Source organism: Colias eurytheme, chromosome 14, assembly GCF_061535395.1.
Source record: "Colias eurytheme isolate Ceu_HAF_F1 chromosome 14, ilColEury1 Martin Lab GWU primary, whole genome shotgun sequence".
In the NCBI taxonomy this organism is placed as follows: Eukaryota; Metazoa; Arthropoda; class Insecta; order Lepidoptera; family Pieridae; genus Colias; species Colias eurytheme.
The window spans coordinates 1054010-1073503 of NC_142993.1; the positions used below are offsets into that span (position 1 = coordinate 1054010).

The following is a 19494-nucleotide window of genomic DNA, read 5'->3' on the forward strand; positions in this document are numbered from 1 at the left end:
CATCATAGATTTTACAAGCTATAAAACTATAGATACTTTAGCCATTTTCGGGATGACTAACACTGAATGAAGATATAATTTATGCCGTGATACAATAGTCCATTTAATATCTGATAGAGCGGAAGATAACGCAAAAACATTATGTTTAGTGATAGAGATATGATTATAGAGAGTAAGGTCCTAAATAATTATAGATTGTATGTAAATTATAGGTATGTATTTAAGGTATTCACGCTACTGCTGTAAATGTACTGTAACTTTAAATATATTACAAGCATGTCGATATAGAGCTACGTAAGTAAACAAATATAACACCACCACGCACCACGTACAATCTGCATAGCAACCAGCTCGAACAAGAAGATAATGACGAATACCTACCTGGAGCAATTAACGTACCCCTGGTTATCATGCGGATCCCACTTGGGCAGAAATTAAAATGACCACTACTTACACCAAACTGTAGCAAACCATTCGAATTTCTACAAGTTTTGTTTTTGTCACATAGTACAATTAATTGGTAGAGCTTTTGTTGATTAACCAATTTTATTAAGTTTACGTAAGCTTTTAGCCTTACGGTATCAAATTGTAGAGTATTTTATCGTTTATAGTTTATGTTTAATAACTAAATGATAAGCAAAATACAGTTATTTCCTAACTAACCTAACTAAAATAATCGCCTCCGAAATACTGTACGTAAATCTTTAAATAATTAACTCGAACTTAAATCTATCAACTACGTTAATCTGCAACAATCCTTCCCAAGTTCCCACCATTCCCAGGTAATATTTACTTACTACTTATACTTCGCACGTGTTACACTACGGTGTAATGGGAAGCCAGCTAAACGGCTAATTGCAGCGGCATTATAGACGCCGTGCAGGGGAAGGGATTTCTAATGTGAACACGTAAGTTTAATCGAGTTCCATCTGTTTGAACATACTGGCCTGGGACTGACCAGGATTGAGCGAGAATTTGGTAGAGTACTCAATATTTTCTTGTATTCGATACTACGTTACGTATATTAAAATATATTTATCAATTATATTACCACACTAGCTGTAAAGTGTGCAAAACATCGGGTTTATAATATAATGAATAAATGGCGTTTAAAATCCGTTAAAATCTTTAATTTCTAAATGGTAGAGTACTTAACATATCCATGTGTTTAATGCTGAGAAAGTGTTTACTTATGTGGTATTTAAGGGCATTTTTCCTGTTCGAGTTTATATTTTATTAGATGGTTTACGAAAGAAAATAGGTTAAGGTTCACTTTTTGCAAAGACAATTGAACTCTACATTTCAAAATACATCGTACATCGTATATGTTGAATAAACTGATGTAAATCTGTACGTAAACCTAGCATTTCCCGGGTAAGTAAATGTTTGTACCACGGCCAGGACAATAGTAGTCAATAGTGTAACGCTGTTACTCCAATGTGCGTTTAAATACCATCTGGCATCAAGCAGTAGGAGTCAATGTTGCTTAAACCTCTCCAGTTTATGACCTCATTTATGCTTCATTTGGTTTAATTATTTACTTAACAGTACTGATTTAGCACCTTTTTATTTCGAGGGTAACTTTATAACCTATTCGATGTTGATAAAATAAAATTCACAAAATATAGAGACAATCGTGTCTAACCAACATTTATGGCTTAAATTGCATAGACCTGTCTCAGTTGATTCAATAGATGAATACATTTAACAAACTAGGTATTCGAGCTCTATATTTTATGGTCAAGCGAGAAAAGGGACAAACGAACGCAGAAAACTCTACATTACTAGTAATTTTGTGTTCCAGTGTCGGTTCAAAGATAAAATACAAAAAAAAACGTTATAATCCTCTGTGAAACGTAAAATACGTTACAGAGAATCCATCAGACTCCCTAACACTTATATTGTATTCCAGAAAAAAATGATGGATTAAATTCAGCATCGCTTAATATTATAATAACGCCCAAAATGTAAAATTCATTTTGAGCCCGTGAAAACAACCCACGAAAAATTAATGTTGCGTAAAATTCTCATTTCACTAATTTTCGATATAGAATCGAACTCGGACTAATCTCTGAAAAGAGTTCTATCGCTTTTAATCCTTATTGATCCCTCATTTTTATCTCAATCGAGATGTCCTCGTAAAGTGTGAAATTGGTAAAGTTTAAATTGGAATAAAAAAGTTAGAGCATAATATATCCTATAAATAATATCTTCAAGAGTATCTAATGTAATTATTTAATTTGTAAGTAATAATTAACTTCCAACTTGACTGAGATATATATTGTGTTTTTACGCTAATCGTTAGAGCGAAGAGACGGTCGCGAAAAAGGTTAAATTAATTATACCTACCTGTTTTAATTATTACCTACACTTGAAATAAATGGGCTGCTATTTCGTTTTATTTGTCTACGTTTAGAGACGACTTGTTATGGGTATAATTTTACAGAAACTTTCTGAAATACTTTATTTTATGGTTAATAATTTTAGCGCTGTCTCAGCCTTATAATTAATGACCCCTGAAGTTCTCTACATTTAAATAAATACAACCACGTCCTATGGCTTGTAATGAGTAGAAATTATTAACTTTACCTTAAACGAAGTAGGAGAAATGAATCGAACGCGCTTAGAATAATAAATGAACAATTTATAAAACAATTGTTATTGGGCTATTGGTCATACATAGAGCGGTTTACACGTACCACTACCGATTGAATACAAGTCATTTATGGAGTGGTTTACTTTTAAGGAATGCAACACACGCTTTAAGAATTACGATTGCGAAAGTCCAGTTAGTGGCGACGGACGCGGGTCGGATCAGTATAATACACTATTCAAATGAAATCTAAGGCTTCAACGCTCACAATACGAAACCAATAAATCAAGTATGCAAGATATTACGTACCTATTGCGAAGCGCACGCCTTCATAATCGCGTTATAACAGATCCATTCACAAGACACGGATATGAAAACAAAAAAACACCTCAACTCAAAACACAACACAAAATTAACAAAAACACCAAGTTAGCGGGCGGCACGGTGGCACACGGTTTCAGAACATTTTCTGGAGGATATAACAAAAAACTTGCACAATATTTGAACAGATGGGAATTTATTTTCGTTGGTGCGCGACGTAAGAACTCTCGCACTTCGAACACGCCGCCACCCACGAGGAAGGAATCACAGCACTGGACCGGAATCGTTTGTTTGGCTGCGTTCTCTTCGGAACGATATCGCCATCTCTTTCCGAGCAGTTTGTAAAAGCGACACCTTCTGGTCCGTAAACTCAAACTCTAAACTCTACAAACTTTCACGCAGGTTGCTTGCTCTACCGTAGCTTGAACACATTGCGTTGTTTCTGGCTAGGTGACTCTGTTAACAAACATTGTAAACTCTATATACCATTGCAAATAACCCCGCATTACCTCATTGTAGAGTTGTTACTCAGATGAATACGTAGGTAGATCTTCAAAGTAGGAAATAATCGCAAATTTAAAGGTAATATCGGTTACGGTAGAGTCAGGCCTTCAGAGCATGTTCACTCGTAGAGCAGCATAAATTATCTCTTATTATATAATATTATATGTTTCGGCTCTTGTTGATATGCTCTATTTACCTAAAACTATAACGTATCTGTTCTTACTTAATCCAATTTCGAATCTACTTATAGTTAAGGAAATCTTTCAATTATTTTCAAACCTTGGTCAATAAAATAAGCATTGGTCAGGTTTTCGAAACATCTGCTTATCTTCTATATATCTATTTCATTTCAAAAATTTTTCTGAACCGGTTTCAAAATGTAGCAGTTCATAAGATATATTTTGCGATTTTGAAATACACACTCATCATAAACAATTAGTCATTCTACGAAAATTGGCCAGGGCATTCTAAGTTTAGCATCCAGAGATTCTAGTTTTGCATTCTAGTATTCATTCTTCAAATATTTCTATTCGAATGGCGAATCGCCAATTATAATTGAAGATATTGGAATTTAAATAAAGCTTATTCTTAAGATAATAAATCTTTTTGATTGGATTTTCATATATTTATTTTGCAGATGTATTAATTTGTTAAAATATTTTTAGAACATCAACTTATGAGTTGAACTAAAACAAGAAATACCCTTCAATAATCGGCTGTTTACAAATTTAAAATGAATTAAAATTTCAATTTTTACACTGAATCACATTCCCATAAATTATCCCATTTCTGAAATGCGTCAAGAATACATACATATTACTAAAATGACGAAGTAACGATATCTTAGAGCATTAAAGAACGAAATGGATGGAATGGTGGAAAACTTGGAAGATGTAATAATTCGACAGACTAATTCCATGTGGAACCATAATAATAAAACTGTGAGTAAAACGAAAAGTTTGAGGTTTTTCTTTACGCGGGCGAAGCCACTTGCTGAAAGCTAGTATGTAATAAACACGTAAAAATTAAAAACATATTATGTGACCACTGGGTAGACTGGAAAAACATCAAAATAAACTTGCTAGCCAATAGATTAAAAAAAAAACGTATCAAAAGCGTTTTAAAAGAAAAAACATCATTCAAATCTGCTATTTGAATGTGTTCTTTAGTCAAATGTGCCAGGCAACAATATCTGCTTATAGCACATACTGCTGATTCCATAATTAATAAATATGATCGGAATAAAATGCGAAACTACAATGGTGATAACGTTAAACTGAGTACAAATCACTTTTTGTTTGGACCAACACTGCTGTCTATGAAAATAATATATAAATAATAATATGGAATAATAATAAGCAGGTGCAATTAAAAATAATGTTTATATACAAGAGAATAAAATAAAATACACTATGACCATAAAAATATGTATTTACGATGTGAATGTCCATAATCAATTCTAATCTTCAAAAACTTAAGAAATCTGCAAAATATCAGAAATATTCGTAATTCAAGTAAAATTTAACTTATCTACACTAACGTAAAGACACTTTACAATTTAATTCTGTATCGGTCAGTTCTGACACCACCCTAATTAAATTACTGTTTGTAAGCATATTTTTTGGTTCATATCCTGAGGAAATCCATGATTCTAATATATCAGTACTTGGTAATAGAGTTCTTAATGTATTCCTTATATAAATGTATGCTTGTGGGGAATATCTATACACACTTAACGCGAAATTCTTCAAGTCGTCCGTATGTCTAGTGGGCATGGCTAGAACCAAACCGTTTGTATCCTCCTTCATTTTATCTTGCAAGGATAACAATATTCTTGACTTCTTCCGTCTCTTTTGGTTGAGTATATTTTTCTTCATTTCGATAACCTCTTTGAGTCTAGTTAGAAATCTACTCTGTCGGTTGTAGGCCCGCATTGTATACCTATACTTTTCTTTCATTTGTACGGCTTGTTTTTGCATTTTCTGCACTTCCGAAAATAGTTTCAGCACCTCAACATTGATTTCTGTGTTCTCTAATCTCTCATTTTTACTGGAATGTGTGGGTCCGTTCGTTAAAGGTTTGTCGTTGTCATCATATTCCATTTCATATTCATTATCGGAATAATATTCTTGATCTTCATTGTCTAGTGTGTCTTCATCTATGTATTCAACCTATAATAAAATTTGTATGAAACTTTGTTTAAATGACTTCTTTAATGTTAACGTTAAATCTAGATGATATAAAAAATTTAAGAAACAGTTCAAATTGTTGTAGTAAATTATAGGTATATGATTTATACTTATCTCAATGGTATTAATTTCTTGGCTATATAATAATTGAAGAAATGCAATAATGTATTTCTTGTTACAATAATGATTTCTACAATATCAATATAAGTTTATACACAAGGACGTAATAGAGTATAGCAAAATAAATTCAAGATATGGTAAAAACCAAAAAGTAAAAACCATAAACCAAATGTTTATTTTTTTCTATTATTACTTGTAAAAACATACCTCTAAAACATGTTTAGGCAACTTCAGCGAGGGCACTGCCTTACTCATAAGGACTACAACATTATTTGCGTTACACTCAAAGCAATCCACAGAGAAATGTTGCACACATATGTAAGAATAATCTGTTGGCGTCCAATTGTTCCTGCCAGTTAAATCTGTCCATATTTGCCTCAGATTGGGATCTTCGGGAAATCTATAACAAGTGGTTGATATTTTTTGTACATTATGAAACTTTAATATCATAAATTACATGCAGAAAAGCATTGTCAATCTTAGGTAACAAGCCATCACATAGCCAGTCTGTCTCTGTGCCATTTTAATTTATAATTTTATTTTAGAATGATAGAGTGTAAACTTAATCTATTTATAATGGATCTAATATATGGAAGAAAAACAATCTGTTTAGGGTCAATAAATGTAGTTATTATTGTTATTAAATGAAGAGAATGTACATAAATGTTTAAATCTGGTCAATTTCAGGTTTGTCATGTTCACAGGGAAGGTTTGTTGGAAATTTTCAAATTTCGTCTAAATAATGTTATGGCCAAAGACTTACGGAAAAAATGAGTCCGAATTGAAATTCTTCGAATCCTCACATCCCAACACAGCACATGTTTTGGATATCTGTGTATCAGCGTCGCTATTTTGCTTCAACTCAGGCGCCACCTTAGCTAAAAATTTAACACCACATAACCTCTCAAAATAAAACTACAAACAAAATTAATTCAAAATCCTTTTAATATTTCAATACAAACCGATGGGAGTAGACTTATGTTTATCATCATTTTCCTTAATCTTAGCTAGGCCTTGACTAAAACTCATGTTTCACAATTTATTACCAATCGGCGGGATTTCTGTAGACACTAGCAAATTATTTACACATAGGTACGCCACTCACAAAATATTCACATGACTTATTTATATATTGTTCGCTGGTTATTGCATAATTATATTTATTACTAATTGTGAATAATTAAAACTACTTTTATGCGAAAAATATAGAAAAGCGATATTAGAAATCTAGTAAAAGTCTTCGCTTGTCGTTTCTCGACAGTTTTGAGTATTGCCAGTAAAACGTAGTGATTATATCCTCTTTGATTGCCAGCTGCAGCCTGCAACTTACGAGTTACAAGTTACAACGCGCTTGCTGAAATATCAAATAATGAATATGCAACAATGTCTAATTTCAGTAATTTCATGGTCCTTTGATGCCTTCTACCTACTGCTCAATTTATCAGTCAGAATCTTGTCAGAATCAATAATCAAATCACATCATGAAAATATTATAATTATTACGCGAATTTCAAGCTGAACAGCGATTGTACACTGATTTTAAAACGTTGCCGTTCGAATTCAAACTGGAACTTGGAAGTTGGAACCAGCCGTGTTCCAGATTGTGGAGTCTGTGATTTTTCGTCGCTTTTTGCAATTTATAATCCTTTAATTAAATTTAAACTTCAGGCCAAGCCTGCCTTATTCAAACAAATGCTATTATTCTAATTTAGTAGATGGTAAAATACTCTGTCCGTGGTCTGTATAATTTACATTTTTACAGCGTAGACCGTAGACCCGAGCCGTAGACAGAGAAACCGTAGACAGAGACACACTTGTAATTCCAATTTCCAAAGACAATGTGTTCAAATGACATTGGCATATTATGCGTGATCTGTATTCTGTAATATGCAGTAATCGCAGTGATATTCAATAAACGCTAAATACGTAAATTATTTTAGGAAACGAAAGAATTACATGTTAGAAAATGGTTGATCCTATATTTGATTACCAGTTTAGGCTTATTCTAATCGGTGACAGCACAGTGGGGAAGAGCTCTCTGCTAAAGTATTTTACAGATGGAAAATTCGCAGAGGTAATTTCCTTTGTTTTTGTTGATATATTTTTGTCGAAAACGTTATGTAAATTACGCATTACATTTTAGTTGTCGGATCCCACTGTTGGAGTTGATTTCTTCGCGCGAATAATCGAAGTGCAAGATGGAACGCGAATTAAACTGCAGCTTTGGGACACTGCTGGACAAGAGAGATTCAGATCAATAACGAAATCATATTATAGGAATTCAGTAGGTGCTCTCCTAGTGTACGATGTGTGTAATAGATCAAGTTTCGAACACATACCCTTGTGGATGATGGAGGCAAAACGACATATAGAACCCCACAGACCAGTGTTTGCTCTTGTGGGCTGTAAGATAGATCTGGTTGCAACAGACAACAAAAGTGGTGCAAGGAGGGAGGTCTCATGTGAAGAAGCTAGAATGTTTGCTGAAGAAAATGGTAAGCAAATTTTTTTTAGTAAAATTGCAATATTTATATTACTTATATCACATATTGTATCTATTTATATCAATTTCTAAATCATAGAGGTCCAAGGTTAAATATCTTTTTATCTTTATAAAAAAACTAGGAGACCTCTAATTCACTACCTGTTTCACCATTATGTTGACAAAGACATGTTTAATTTTAAAAAGTCCTATATGAAGCCAAGGGTATGCAGTAGGAAAGAAAAAATGGTGTAGTAGGAAATAATAAATCAACTTCTCAAATGCTAAATATTGTACCAAAGAGGAACACATAATATGACAAATTTATGAAGATAAAATATAATTTTTCTCGCAAATAATGTACTACTTCTTAAATTTTAATCTACAATGTTTCTTAAATGTATATTGACCTTGCGTTTGTTTAAATTCAATGTAAGTAGGCCTCACCTAGTGTGCTTATGCATATGTTCAAGGTTCAATTTCCAAATATTATATGTCCTTGAATTTAATTATTTACTTCATTGGTTTTATTTATTTGATACCTAATAGAAAATAAATTATAATTATTGCAATACATTATTTGGATAACATCTTCGATTAATCTATTTCAAAGTCAAATTGTGCATAGTCATAATATTTATATTTTTTTTCCTCAATAATTACAGTAAAATTAACAATATAAAATTTATTTTCCACCCTTTTTAATTGATACTACATATTACATATTAACAAAAAATATGAGCTATCACACAAATATATAATAATAATAGAAATATATAGTAGTACAAATTAAACAAACATACACAATATCATTTTTTAAAGTGTAACGTTGAGAGTATAACTTCAAGATCGTGTCATGGCAATACCGTCACGTCAAGGAGTAAGGCGACGAATTTGGTATCTTTTAATCTTGCATAAGAAGTTTCACTTCTGACACGTATGCTCGGCACATACACTTTTTTAATTAATGCAACATTAATAAACAATATCATAATTTTCTAATCAAATATGAATATTCCAGGTTTACATCACGTAGAAACGTCAGCGAAAACGGGGCTAAATGTCGAACAGGCATTCATACTAGTTGCTCAAGAGGTATACAATCGTATACAGACCGGTGAATACAAGGTAGAAGACGGGTGGGACGGCATCAAGACGGGTTTCAACCGACCTAATGGCATGGACTTTAACTTGCTAGAGGCGGAAACGGTGCAGTCAACTTGCTGTTAAGTTTGTATGTAAAATAAATGGGGTTGCCGATTTAATAATGTTTGGGTGGCCTTACTTGCAACGTTTTGTACTAAAATTTTTATTTAATTTGATTTGGTATGTATTCTTAAAGTTGAGTATAAGATTAATATCGGTTTTTGAGTTGGTTTTGACTTATGTGAAATATTGAAAAATTATTTGTTATCAACGGCAACCCTTGTAATTTATATAACCGTAAATTAACCGCAAGAAATGTAGATATGATGCACAGTAATGTTAAAATAGTGTATATTATAGTAACATATATTATAATTAGATTTCATTCTAATCAACTAATTTTATTTTAATACTAATTATTGTTTTATATGAGAATTAAGTACTAAATGATTCAATAGGCAAAAAAATATGCTTCTCTTTAAAATTGCACAAATAATTTATTACGCTCATAAATCACATGTCTGAAAATATTTGGAAATTATAACGCTATTTCGCTCTTACACATAAATTACTTACAATAGTAAAAAGAGATAGCAAGAACAATCTGACATTAGTTGTATTTGCATACAAGAAATTATTCTAACAAATAGTGCCAATAACTGAAAATTTTGCACTTTTTTCTATTTTATGTACATAATTTTTACTTAGCACTTATACATAATCCCAACAATACAGCCAAAGAGTTGGATCTTTTGTTATTTATTTTTATTACTTACACAATTTTTAAATTTAAGTTAACATGTACTAACAAAATCTACAAAGTGTAGTGAAAAAAATTGTACCTGCAAAATAACAATTTGTATTGTATAGTCTAATCTTTAAGAGTACTGTTGTTGTTGATGAAACATACATACTTTTGTAAGAGTTAAATAAAATCAATTTCAGAGTCTTTAAAATGGCAATGTAATAAAATATTTTATTCTGGCAACATGTTATGGATTTGTTTCGTAATTTTTCAAACCTCCAAAAATGTTTATTATAAAATAATGAATAAACGACGCTAAGTTTTAGAAACATTTCAATGCAAAATATTTATTGTATTTGTATCTGAAACTGTGATGACATTAGAAAAATACAATGTGGCATTTAACATTATACGTTATTATAAAATAGTGTATTTTATTGTAGATATTATGATGATATACACCTTATTTTCTCGTGGAAGGCGCAATAGTATATTACGATATCGAATTACATTCGTGATTCGTCTATTACATAATATATGCAGTCTATAAATTGTGATTTCAGAACAATCTAAATGGTATATTGTGTACTATTCCTTACATGTGATTTTTATTTGAATATGTTGAATACAAACATTTTTACTCTGACCTACAGACAAACAGTACTAAAGTTATATTATCTGTATTCTATAGTGCGCACTGCAAATATTTCCCCAACATGGATGATGGAAAATATGACGTCGTCCCAGCAGTTTCATGCAGTTAATCACCTAATTTTCTAATTATTACATCCTCCAAAATATTAAACACTTTATATCGTGCGCCAACTTGCGCCAAATATCACGCCTCGCCATTGCATGGCCAAGTATCCCTAAGCACAGGTACGGAATTCGAACTTGTTCAATAAAGAGAATTTGTTTAGCTCAAGGATTTGTCCCCAGATGATAAAAAAAGGATCTGCCTTTAATTATTGGTAATGAAACATCACAAATTTAATTATACGAAAAATTAAATATTTGCAATTTGCATATAAGGTAATGGTGCGAACATACAAATAACATAAAATTGGGGTGTAACTATAATATTGTGAGGAAAGGATTTACCGTCCAATGTACATGGACGTATTATATTTTATTACGTGACACGAAATTGATGTTGTTATTTTAATTTTAATTAATAAATATAGATAAAAATAAATTACTATGTATTTTTGATTTCCCATCATTATAGTTAAGTATTCCAGATTGGATAAGTACTTCTATAAAAACTGAAATTTTAGTATTATTATAATGTTATTATAAAATATGTAATAGAGTTTCAACTATTAGTTTAAAAATAAGAATAATTTATAATATAGATTTATGACCACAAAGTATGCTAACCGTTTGTGCGTTTGAATGTATTGGGGAAACCAGCGCTCGCTTTAGGTTAGAGTTAGAAGAGTCCTTAAATCCTGTTATCCCAGGACAAAGTAATAATACTGTCCTGAATAGCCTTTTGGAATCGACGTAAGATTTTAATTTTTTTTTTTAAATATTCATGTCCATTCCGGCCCGACCAAGAAAATTTAAAAGTTACCGAATATAGGTAGTTCATAAAGCAGTTGAGGGTAGTTGAATATATTTTGAACTAAAGGTACCTACATACTCAGGGTGCAAACGGCGTAATATATGTTTTACAGTATCTACTTATATATGTCGTGGTCATATCGTAGATTTGATCATTTCATGATATGAGTGGCCATTTCACGAAATGGTCGCATTTCATGAAATGGCCAACATGGTTTGATCAGATCGTTAAATCGTCAACGTTTCACGATATGGTCATCCACATTTGGCCAGATCGTATAAAATATATAAAGTCCATAAAACATTTAAAAATTCTGAATATTTTTAGAACTTGTTTATTGTCATATAAGTTAGTGCCACGGCAGTGGCCGGCGAATGCCAGAAGCGAATGGTTTTTGCAATAGAAAACATTTAGGTTAGGTTAGGTTAGACTTTAATAAAGAACGCACGAGCCGAGCGAGCAAAGCGAGCGTGCCGCGGTAGCGGCCGGCGAGTGCCAGAAGCGAATCGCTTTTTTAAAAAAAGGAACAATTATAATAACATAGGATATGTAAATATATTTATGTAAAGGATTTTAGACGCATTTTTTCCTCAATATAAAATATCCGCATTTTCCATAGTACTCGAACCTCTTCGTCGTAAATTATTTGCTATGACTTTCTTCATATTTATTTATTTATTTATTCTTCACTGTATAGGAAATACAAAATTAAGACGACACAAAATAAAAGATACAATCGGCATACAGTGGGCGGCCTTATGGCTATGAGCCATTTCTTCCAGGCAACCGTCGGGTAGAGGATAAAAATATAATAACTTCGGTAGTGTGAGCCAATAATTAACATGAGTTATAAATATTTGAATAATAAAATATATAGTAACACATATACATAAATATTATATACGTATAGAATATAATAATCACATACATACATACATATACAAATATCATACACATACTTACAGATACAAACAGCAATACGAAAATTACATAAATACTACAATTAGAGGGAAAGGAAATAATCTTTCAGCATATTCTTGAAAGAGTTTATTGATTGAGCACAACGAATTCTCTCAGGTAGGTTGTTCCATAAACGGATTGCAGTGACAGTGAAGGAGGAGGTGTAATATTTAGTTGAGTGTATAGGGAAACTAAGCAAAAGATTGTTGGAAGATCTAAGAGAGTAGGTATCAGTTGTAAGGAAGTTAAAATTAGATTTAAAGTAGGAAGGGGAATTAGGACAGAAAAGAATAGAGTAGAGAAGTTTGAGGACATGCATATTCCGGCGTGAACGGATTGTAATAAAACGAACTATGAAGTTTTAAATTGCGAATAATTAAATTTTTGCCAGCGGCCGCCATCTTATCACATAAACAGCGCTTGCAGCGCCTCTACCAATAATTAATGTAACTATTTTACGATATGATCAAATAATTTTGATCATTTCATGAAAAAACCGCGCGTTTAGTTGGCCATATCGAGAAACGATTTCTTATCATTGATCTGCCCAAACCACATCATGATGTGGCCAATAGACATTCGAGCATTTCATAAAATGCGACCATTTCACGAAATGATCGATCATATCATGAAATGAGCAAATCTACGATATGGCCACGACATATACATATTATAGTCCTTGATCTATTAATTATATTATTCAGTGAGTTATTCTGAAATTGTTAATAAAATGAGGCTGGTTAACCTGAATTAGGATAAAATTAAAACTACCTCAATATTTTTCTGTATTGTAGGTTTACAAAAATATTATATACCTACATTAAGTAATATTATTATATTAAGGTAGTTTTAAATTTATCCTTAAATCCAGAACAAGTTTCTGAGATTAGCGTGCGCGTTCAAACCAACCTCTTCTTCTCATAAGTATGGATGCGCAAAACTAAATAAAATTAATTTACACAAGATAACGAGGTGACCTAATTTCATTATTTGCGATGTATTTGTTAAATTATAATGACATAAATTTTAACGCTATCCTTTGATTCGGGTCATGGCCAATGGACTCTATTTCACGAAATTTTACAAAAAAAATATACCTATTATTTGAAAAATTTTAGCCTATTGCCGAGACTTACGGACCTACTGCATCGGTACAGTATACATCATCATCGTGTTTGAATCTTCTATTATCATAGAACTTTATATATGCCATATTAACTTAGATTGCACTTTGTTACAAATGATTGCTAACGGAGCTTCTTATCTCGTATCTAGACCTATCACCTATCATATCTTTCTAAGAAGAAGTTGAGGGAGAAGCCGGAGGAGTAAAATATTTTTCGTCTGTTTCTGTAGTACTCTTAGGTAGTACTTCTCATAAATTTCTTAGGTAACAATTTTTTACATCGGCAAATAGTTGTCTTGCCACGCTTATTGCCTGTGCTAAACTGCTAAGTGCTTATTGCCATAATAAGGAAAGAAAAAAAAAACATTTTTTTTTTATTATAATTTGTCAAATCGGTATGACATATTTTTATGTGTCAACTGTCAAGAGTCAACTGTCAAGCTACAATTTCTCGAGTTTACGCTTGAACTCTGAAATAAATAATGATTTTTTACACTAAATAAGAATAGTTTTAGCCATAATTTAAATGTTTAGGTGTGATCATCATGTCATCTAGTCGTTCAAAATCATCAATACTCGACAAGCCCCTTAGTAAAGGCAAGGGCGAAGTCTCGTTAGCAATTTACGCCCTTTTCTTTTCAGAATTAGTACAATATTGTCAGAATCGTTCGCATTCCATCCAAGAGCTACAAAATAAGTAAGTTATTGTAGTTGTTATGAATATGCAGATTTTTTTAACTAGGCTGACACCAACTGTAACCATATCACCTACCTTACGAACAATAGAATTATTATATTTAAACACATACATTTATTTGATATTCTTTATAAAAACAGAAAGAGTAACAGTATTAGAACTCTGATTTTATAGTGATTTCTTATACCCTATATAATATGTGCATGTTTCTTTGTTTATTGCTCTATTGTTAATTATTGTATGTGGTTACATTTTAGGTCTTAAAAAAAATCAATCTGTATTCTAACTAACTAGAGTTTATAAAATTTCAGATTGTCTGAACTGGGCCAAGATGTAGGCACAAGAGTATTAGATCTATATTTTGTGAGAGAGAGGAACAGCAAACGTGAAATAAAGTTACTGAATATGCTGCTCTTTGTAAAATCAACACTTTGGAAGGTAAGGAACAAAACTTGAATTAAACTTACGAATTTTTTATTATTTTAATGCCTCATCCCCCGGAATCACAGACACAATAGAAAATTTATTGTGTCGTGGCCTGATCGGGCCGCTCGGTGGTCAAGTGGTTAATAATCAAAGATTCCATATGTTTTAGATGTATTCATTTAGGCTTTTAACACGCTAGATAATGGAAGAGAAACAACTGCTTAATTTGTTTAATTTACTTTAGTATTATTTTATTATACCCACTTACATCTTTATTTTAAAACTTCAGGTATTATTTGGTAAAGAAGCCGATAAATTGGAACATGCCAATGATGATGAAAGGACTTATTATATTATTGAGAAAGATGCTTTGGTATGTAAGATTTAATTCAATAATTAGTAAAAGTTTTATTTTCCATAGAATATTTCCTTATTTTGGAGATATTTTGATTACTGATCGGACAAACATACATTTTTAATTCTCATGTTTATAGATTTCTATGTATAAATATATCTGAAAATAATTTGTTTGCAGGTAAACAAGTTTATAAGTGTACCAAAGGACAAAGGGTCTCTAAACTGTGCCTCATTCAATGCTGGTATTATAGAAGCAGTGCTCACTAGAAGCGGATTTGTAAGTAACATAAGTCACCATTTTTAACATAACGAAATAGTTTATTTTTAATTCACCATTCTTAACTGTATAAATAGTTTGTTAAATTGTTGACTACATTATGAATTGATTGTCATTACTCTTATTAAAAGAAGATATAGTGCAAAAACTATGATATAAACACAACATAAAATTTTAATTATAAAATTGTCCTACGCCTTACGGCTTACTACTTTCAAAATGGACAAGAGATTTCACATAAAAGTAACAAAATGGTTACATTAAGGCGATCCTCACACTGCCCCGCATCACGCTGCATGTTGCATGTCGAAGTACCTACACGCGTTCCTGCGGGAGTGCAGATCTGCATCATCGTGCGGGTTTTTTGCGCACTCACGCGCGTAGGTGCGTTTGTAGATTCACGCACGGCGGCCCTCATTTATTCGCCGTTCTCTGTGGTGGTCGTACAATACTGAGCATCAGAGCGTTTTCACATTATCCGATCCGATATCGGATATCGGAAGCCGATAGCTGATATCCGATATCGGAGGGAAGTAAAATGTATGAAATATGTGCCTGTCTTTCACATTGTCCGATCCGATATCGGATATCGGAGCCGACACCGATATGCCCGTGAGCTATCGGACGATAATGTTCAGTGTTGCCAATTCAATTTTCGAAAAGGCAGTATACCATAGAAATCTAAATAACAAGACACTAGAAGTCGTAAGCGTGCGTGACCTTGTCGCCACTCAGGTGATTTGCACAACACCAGTGCATTCGTCACTGTTCAGTTGCTCTGGAGACGTATGAGTGTATACATGGTGTGTTTCAGCAATTCCCATTGCGGAAATTCTTCCACAAGTTGTAATTATACTTATAAAGGAATAATATTTCATCGGAAAATATTTTTTTTTAGAAATAATGCCGTTTTTCCTTAAAATTATAGAATATTTACAAGTATTACGAGCGTCACCATAGTAATCGAAATAACAATGAATGACACAGTCGACCATTCTTATTATCACGTTTGTTCGTATTGGAGCAAAAAGTCTCAATATACTTAGGGATGTTATTCTAAAATAAACCGTAAATTCGTGCGTTAGGATACATATTCAAAAGCTTAATTTAATAGATAAGTTAGTTTTCACTAAAATCAAGCTGTCCAATAAAAGGCATAGTTTACTTGTGTGTACTGTTTAGCTTTCGGTTTGAATGTGTTGATTTTGGCGACAGCGGTTTTCATACGAATTATGACATTTTAGCACTTCTATGTGTCTTGTTATTTAGATTTCTATGCAGTATACCAACAGCAAAAAAGCACTAGTTTGTGTATTTTCACTCTTATATGGCGCTAAATCTTAAAAAAAATTCTTTGCTTTAACCTAAAATCCTTTCTATTAAAAGAAACCTTTTTTTATTTAGAAAACACACATTTAAGTATTTATAGGCATTAAAAATACGATTTATACGGCAGCTATTTTAATTACCGTATTAAAATATACGGCAATTGGCTGAACTGAAGTAAACAAAAATATATTGCGTTCTTAAATTCAAATATCTATCTTCGAAAATATTAGTTTCTATCATCTTTATTTTAACTCATTCTGCCTCGCTCCTCCTCCTACTCGGATGTTGGTTGTGCTCTGTGGTTGTGCTGTTTATTGTACCTATTGTTGTCATTGAGTGCTTTGTTTTTAACCGACTTCAAAAAAAGGAGGAGATTTCACACCGATTTTATTTTTATTTTGAATTAACAACAAAGAATATTTGAAAACTCTTAATTCTAAAATAATTGCTTATGACAATAAAATAATTTATGTATCTTTACTTACAGGAAATTACAACTATCATATTATAAAATATATATTTGAACGGGTGACAATATTATTTACAGTGTAATAAGAAAAAGAATAGAAAATGTGAACAAAGATTGTATCACATAATAAATTTATCATAGGTACTACATGAACTTTTATAAATGTAGGGTCAACCGGGGCAAATGCAACTATGGGGCTATGGCAACTAGTTATCATAACTAATTTATTAGAGTTGTTGTAATATATCGCCACCTATGATTCAATAACTCAACGACTAATAAATCTTACAAGTAATAGATGGTGCCACTACGATGAAAACTATTTGATATATATAGTGATATAGTGAAAAAATGACTAAATGACTAGGTACGTCTTGTTAAAAATACATTTAATAGATTTTGAAAGGTATTTACTGATACATAATATGTATTACTAAAACTATTAACTAATACTAGGTTGTAGTAGGTATTGATATAAATTTATTTAATTTATAATGTGTTAACATATACTATACAAATGACCGATATCAAAATTCAAAACTATTTAGTAAATAGCACATCTAAATAATATGCAGTAATTAAATATCAAATCTTTTCTACATTTTACTTTTCTTTTTTTGAAGTTGTTTTTTTTTTACGTAGTTATTTTTAATGTATGTACAACTATGATCTATCATTTGAATTTTCTTTAATTATACCTTTTTTATCAACTGGCAATTTAGTGTAGTTTTCTCTAAAAATTTCTGGCAACACTCATGATGATATCGGAAGGATTTTATCGGACAATGTGAAAGGGAAAATTGTACCCGATATCGGATATCGGCTATCGGCGTCCGATATCCGATATCGGATCGGATAATGTGAAAACGCTCTCACGACGCGCGGCACTGCGGGATTCGGTGTGCCATACCTTGCGTCTCGCCCCGCACCTACGCGCGGGGATCCATGTGTCTCCGCGTGTATGCGCGTGATCCGCATGTACGCGCGTGGTTGCATTTTCAGTGTGTTGGACTGTGCGTGTTTTCTATACAAACGGAGATACTTACAAGTAACGTTAAACACGCAGTCACGCAACATGCAGCGTGGTGCGTGGCAGTGTGATAATCGCCTAAGTTTCATCAGAATCTATTTCTTACAAAAATATATTGTGCTGCTTTTATTGCTAACTAGCTTTCCGACCACGGCTTCGCCCGCTTTGTCTAAAACGTAATAAATTATATACTAGAACCTTCCTCTTGAATCACTTTATCTGTTAAAAAAACCACATCAAAATCCGTTGCATAGTTTTAAAGATTTAAGCATACAAAGGGACAGAGAAAGCGACTTTGTTTTATACCATGTAGTGAAGCAAATATTTCTCCTTTACAGCCAGCAAAGGTAACTGCACATTGGCACAAGGGAACAACATATATGGTCAAATTTGACGATGGAGTCATAGCCAGAGACAAATCGCTGGACGATCGATAAGCTTTAGTTTACATGTAGATTGTAATTTTATGTTAAAGTGTAATATGTATAAAATGCTAATAAATGTTTTGTTTACGTCATTCTGTAGTTTTCAATTTATCCTCAGTTAAAAAAATTTTAAGTTGTTGTTTTCAATGTAAAATTATTGTGTACAATTTTTTTTTTCAGTTGAAATTTTTTATTATAAAATAAAAAATATAAAATGCAAAATTGATTGCAAATTATAAAATTTGCAATCAATTTTGCAGATAAAAATGTAATTAATTATTAAACTATCAAACTTATATAAAAACCTCCACATTTAAACATTGGTTAAATATTTTTTCTTGGTTATCTAAATATCCGCTTGTAGCAATAAAACGTGAATACATGTCTTTTTATTTATTTTCAAAATCTACCGTAACTTAAAAAGTCTGTCTCGATATCGAAGTTTACCGCTGCGTATAGCTTCTTCGGTTTCTGAACGATTTTTATAGATAAGGTATCCGTAAGTGAACATAGGAATTACGACTGCACATGTTGCCCAAACTGCGTTACCCACGGTTGGCTTGAAATACTCATATTGACATGTTTTCATTGACATAAAACGCTGCAGGGCTGGGTCGAACTGAAATATTCCTTTGATTATATTTAAAGTAGGTATCTACTAAAAAAAAAACAATTTATACAAGCCACAGCCACACCACAGCCATCTACATAACATTTACAACCTATATTGT

General features: G+C 32.1%; 4 protein-coding genes across 4 annotated transcripts in view; 2 read left to right on the forward strand and 2 right to left on the reverse strand.

The window, feature by feature from the left end:
• The window catches only part of LOC149902677 (uncharacterized), a 135880-nt gene extending 132675 nt beyond the window's left edge, over positions 1-3205 (reverse strand). Inside the window, exon 1 of the mRNA XM_090109639.1 lies at positions 2903-3205. The gene's annotated coding sequence lies outside the window, so the exon portion shown is untranslated. The remainder of the gene's footprint in view (positions 1-2902) is intronic.
• A 1626-nt stretch (positions 3206-4831) lies between these two features.
• LOC149902679 (uncharacterized) lies at positions 4832-6998 on the reverse strand. Its single transcript, XM_090109372.1, has 4 exons — positions 6690-6998; positions 6491-6605; positions 5935-6127; positions 4832-5589 (listed from the first exon to the last, which is right to left on the reverse strand). The coding sequence occupies exons 1-4, from the start codon at positions 6754-6756 to the stop codon at positions 4954-4956; spliced, it is 1011 nt and encodes a 336-aa protein (XP_089965498.1). The 5' UTR covers positions 6757-6998; the 3' UTR covers positions 4832-4953.
• Positions 6999-7571: 573 nt separating this feature from the next.
• Positions 7572-9997, forward strand: Rab39 (RAS oncogene family member Rab39). The gene is made up of 3 exons (XM_090109446.1): positions 7572-7801; positions 7871-8222; positions 9231-9997. The coding sequence occupies exons 1-3, from the start codon at positions 7694-7696 to the stop codon at positions 9437-9439; spliced, it is 669 nt and encodes a 222-aa protein (XP_089965572.1). The 5' UTR covers positions 7572-7693; the 3' UTR covers positions 9440-9997.
• A 4190-nt stretch (positions 9998-14187) lies between these two features.
• Trs31 (trafficking protein particle complex subunit 31) lies at positions 14188-18855 on the forward strand. Its single transcript, XM_090109500.1, has 5 exons — positions 14188-14450; positions 14762-14888; positions 15166-15249; positions 15412-15510; positions 18677-18855. The coding sequence occupies exons 1-5, from the start codon at positions 14299-14301 to the stop codon at positions 18773-18775; spliced, it is 561 nt and encodes a 186-aa protein (XP_089965626.1). The 5' UTR covers positions 14188-14298; the 3' UTR covers positions 18776-18855.
• Positions 18856-19494: the final 639 nt, after the last annotated feature.

What these genes read in the sequence shown, in the direction of transcription:
- Trs31 (XM_090109500.1), top strand. Translation starts at nt 14,299, where the DNA reads ATGTCATCTAGTCGTTCAAAATCATCAATACTCGACAAGCCCCTTAGT. An exon ending in TTATTGAGAAAGATGCTTTG is followed by an intron (nt 15,250 to 15,411) that starts GTATGTAAGATT and finishes ATTTGTTTGCAG; the next exon opens with GTAAACAAGTTTATAAGTGT. An exon ending in TGCTCACTAGAAGCGGATTT is followed by an intron (nt 15,511 to 18,676) that starts GTAAGTAACATA and finishes TCTCCTTTACAG; the next exon opens with CCAGCAAAGGTAACTGCACA.
- LOC149902679 (XM_090109372.1), bottom strand. Translation starts at nt 6,756, where the DNA reads ATGAGTTTTAGTCAAGGCCTAGCTAAGATTAAGGAAAATGATGATAAA. An exon ending in AATTCGGACTCATTTTTTCC is followed by an intron (nt 6,128 to 6,490) that starts GTAAGTCTTTGG and finishes CACTTGTTATAG; the next exon opens with ATTTCCCGAAGATCCCAATC. An exon ending in TGCCTAAACATGTTTTAGAG is followed by an intron (nt 5,590 to 5,934) that starts GTATGTTTTTAC and finishes ATTTTATTATAG; the next exon opens with GTTGAATACATAGATGAAGA.
- Rab39 (XM_090109446.1), top strand. Translation starts at nt 7,694, where the DNA reads ATGGTTGATCCTATATTTGATTACCAGTTTAGGCTTATTCTAATCGGT. An exon ending in CAGATGGAAAATTCGCAGAG is followed by an intron (nt 7,802 to 7,870) that starts GTAATTTCCTTT and finishes ATTACATTTTAG; the next exon opens with TTGTCGGATCCCACTGTTGG. An exon ending in AATGTTTGCTGAAGAAAATG is followed by an intron (nt 8,223 to 9,230) that starts GTAAGCAAATTT and finishes TGAATATTCCAG; the next exon opens with GTTTACATCACGTAGAAACG.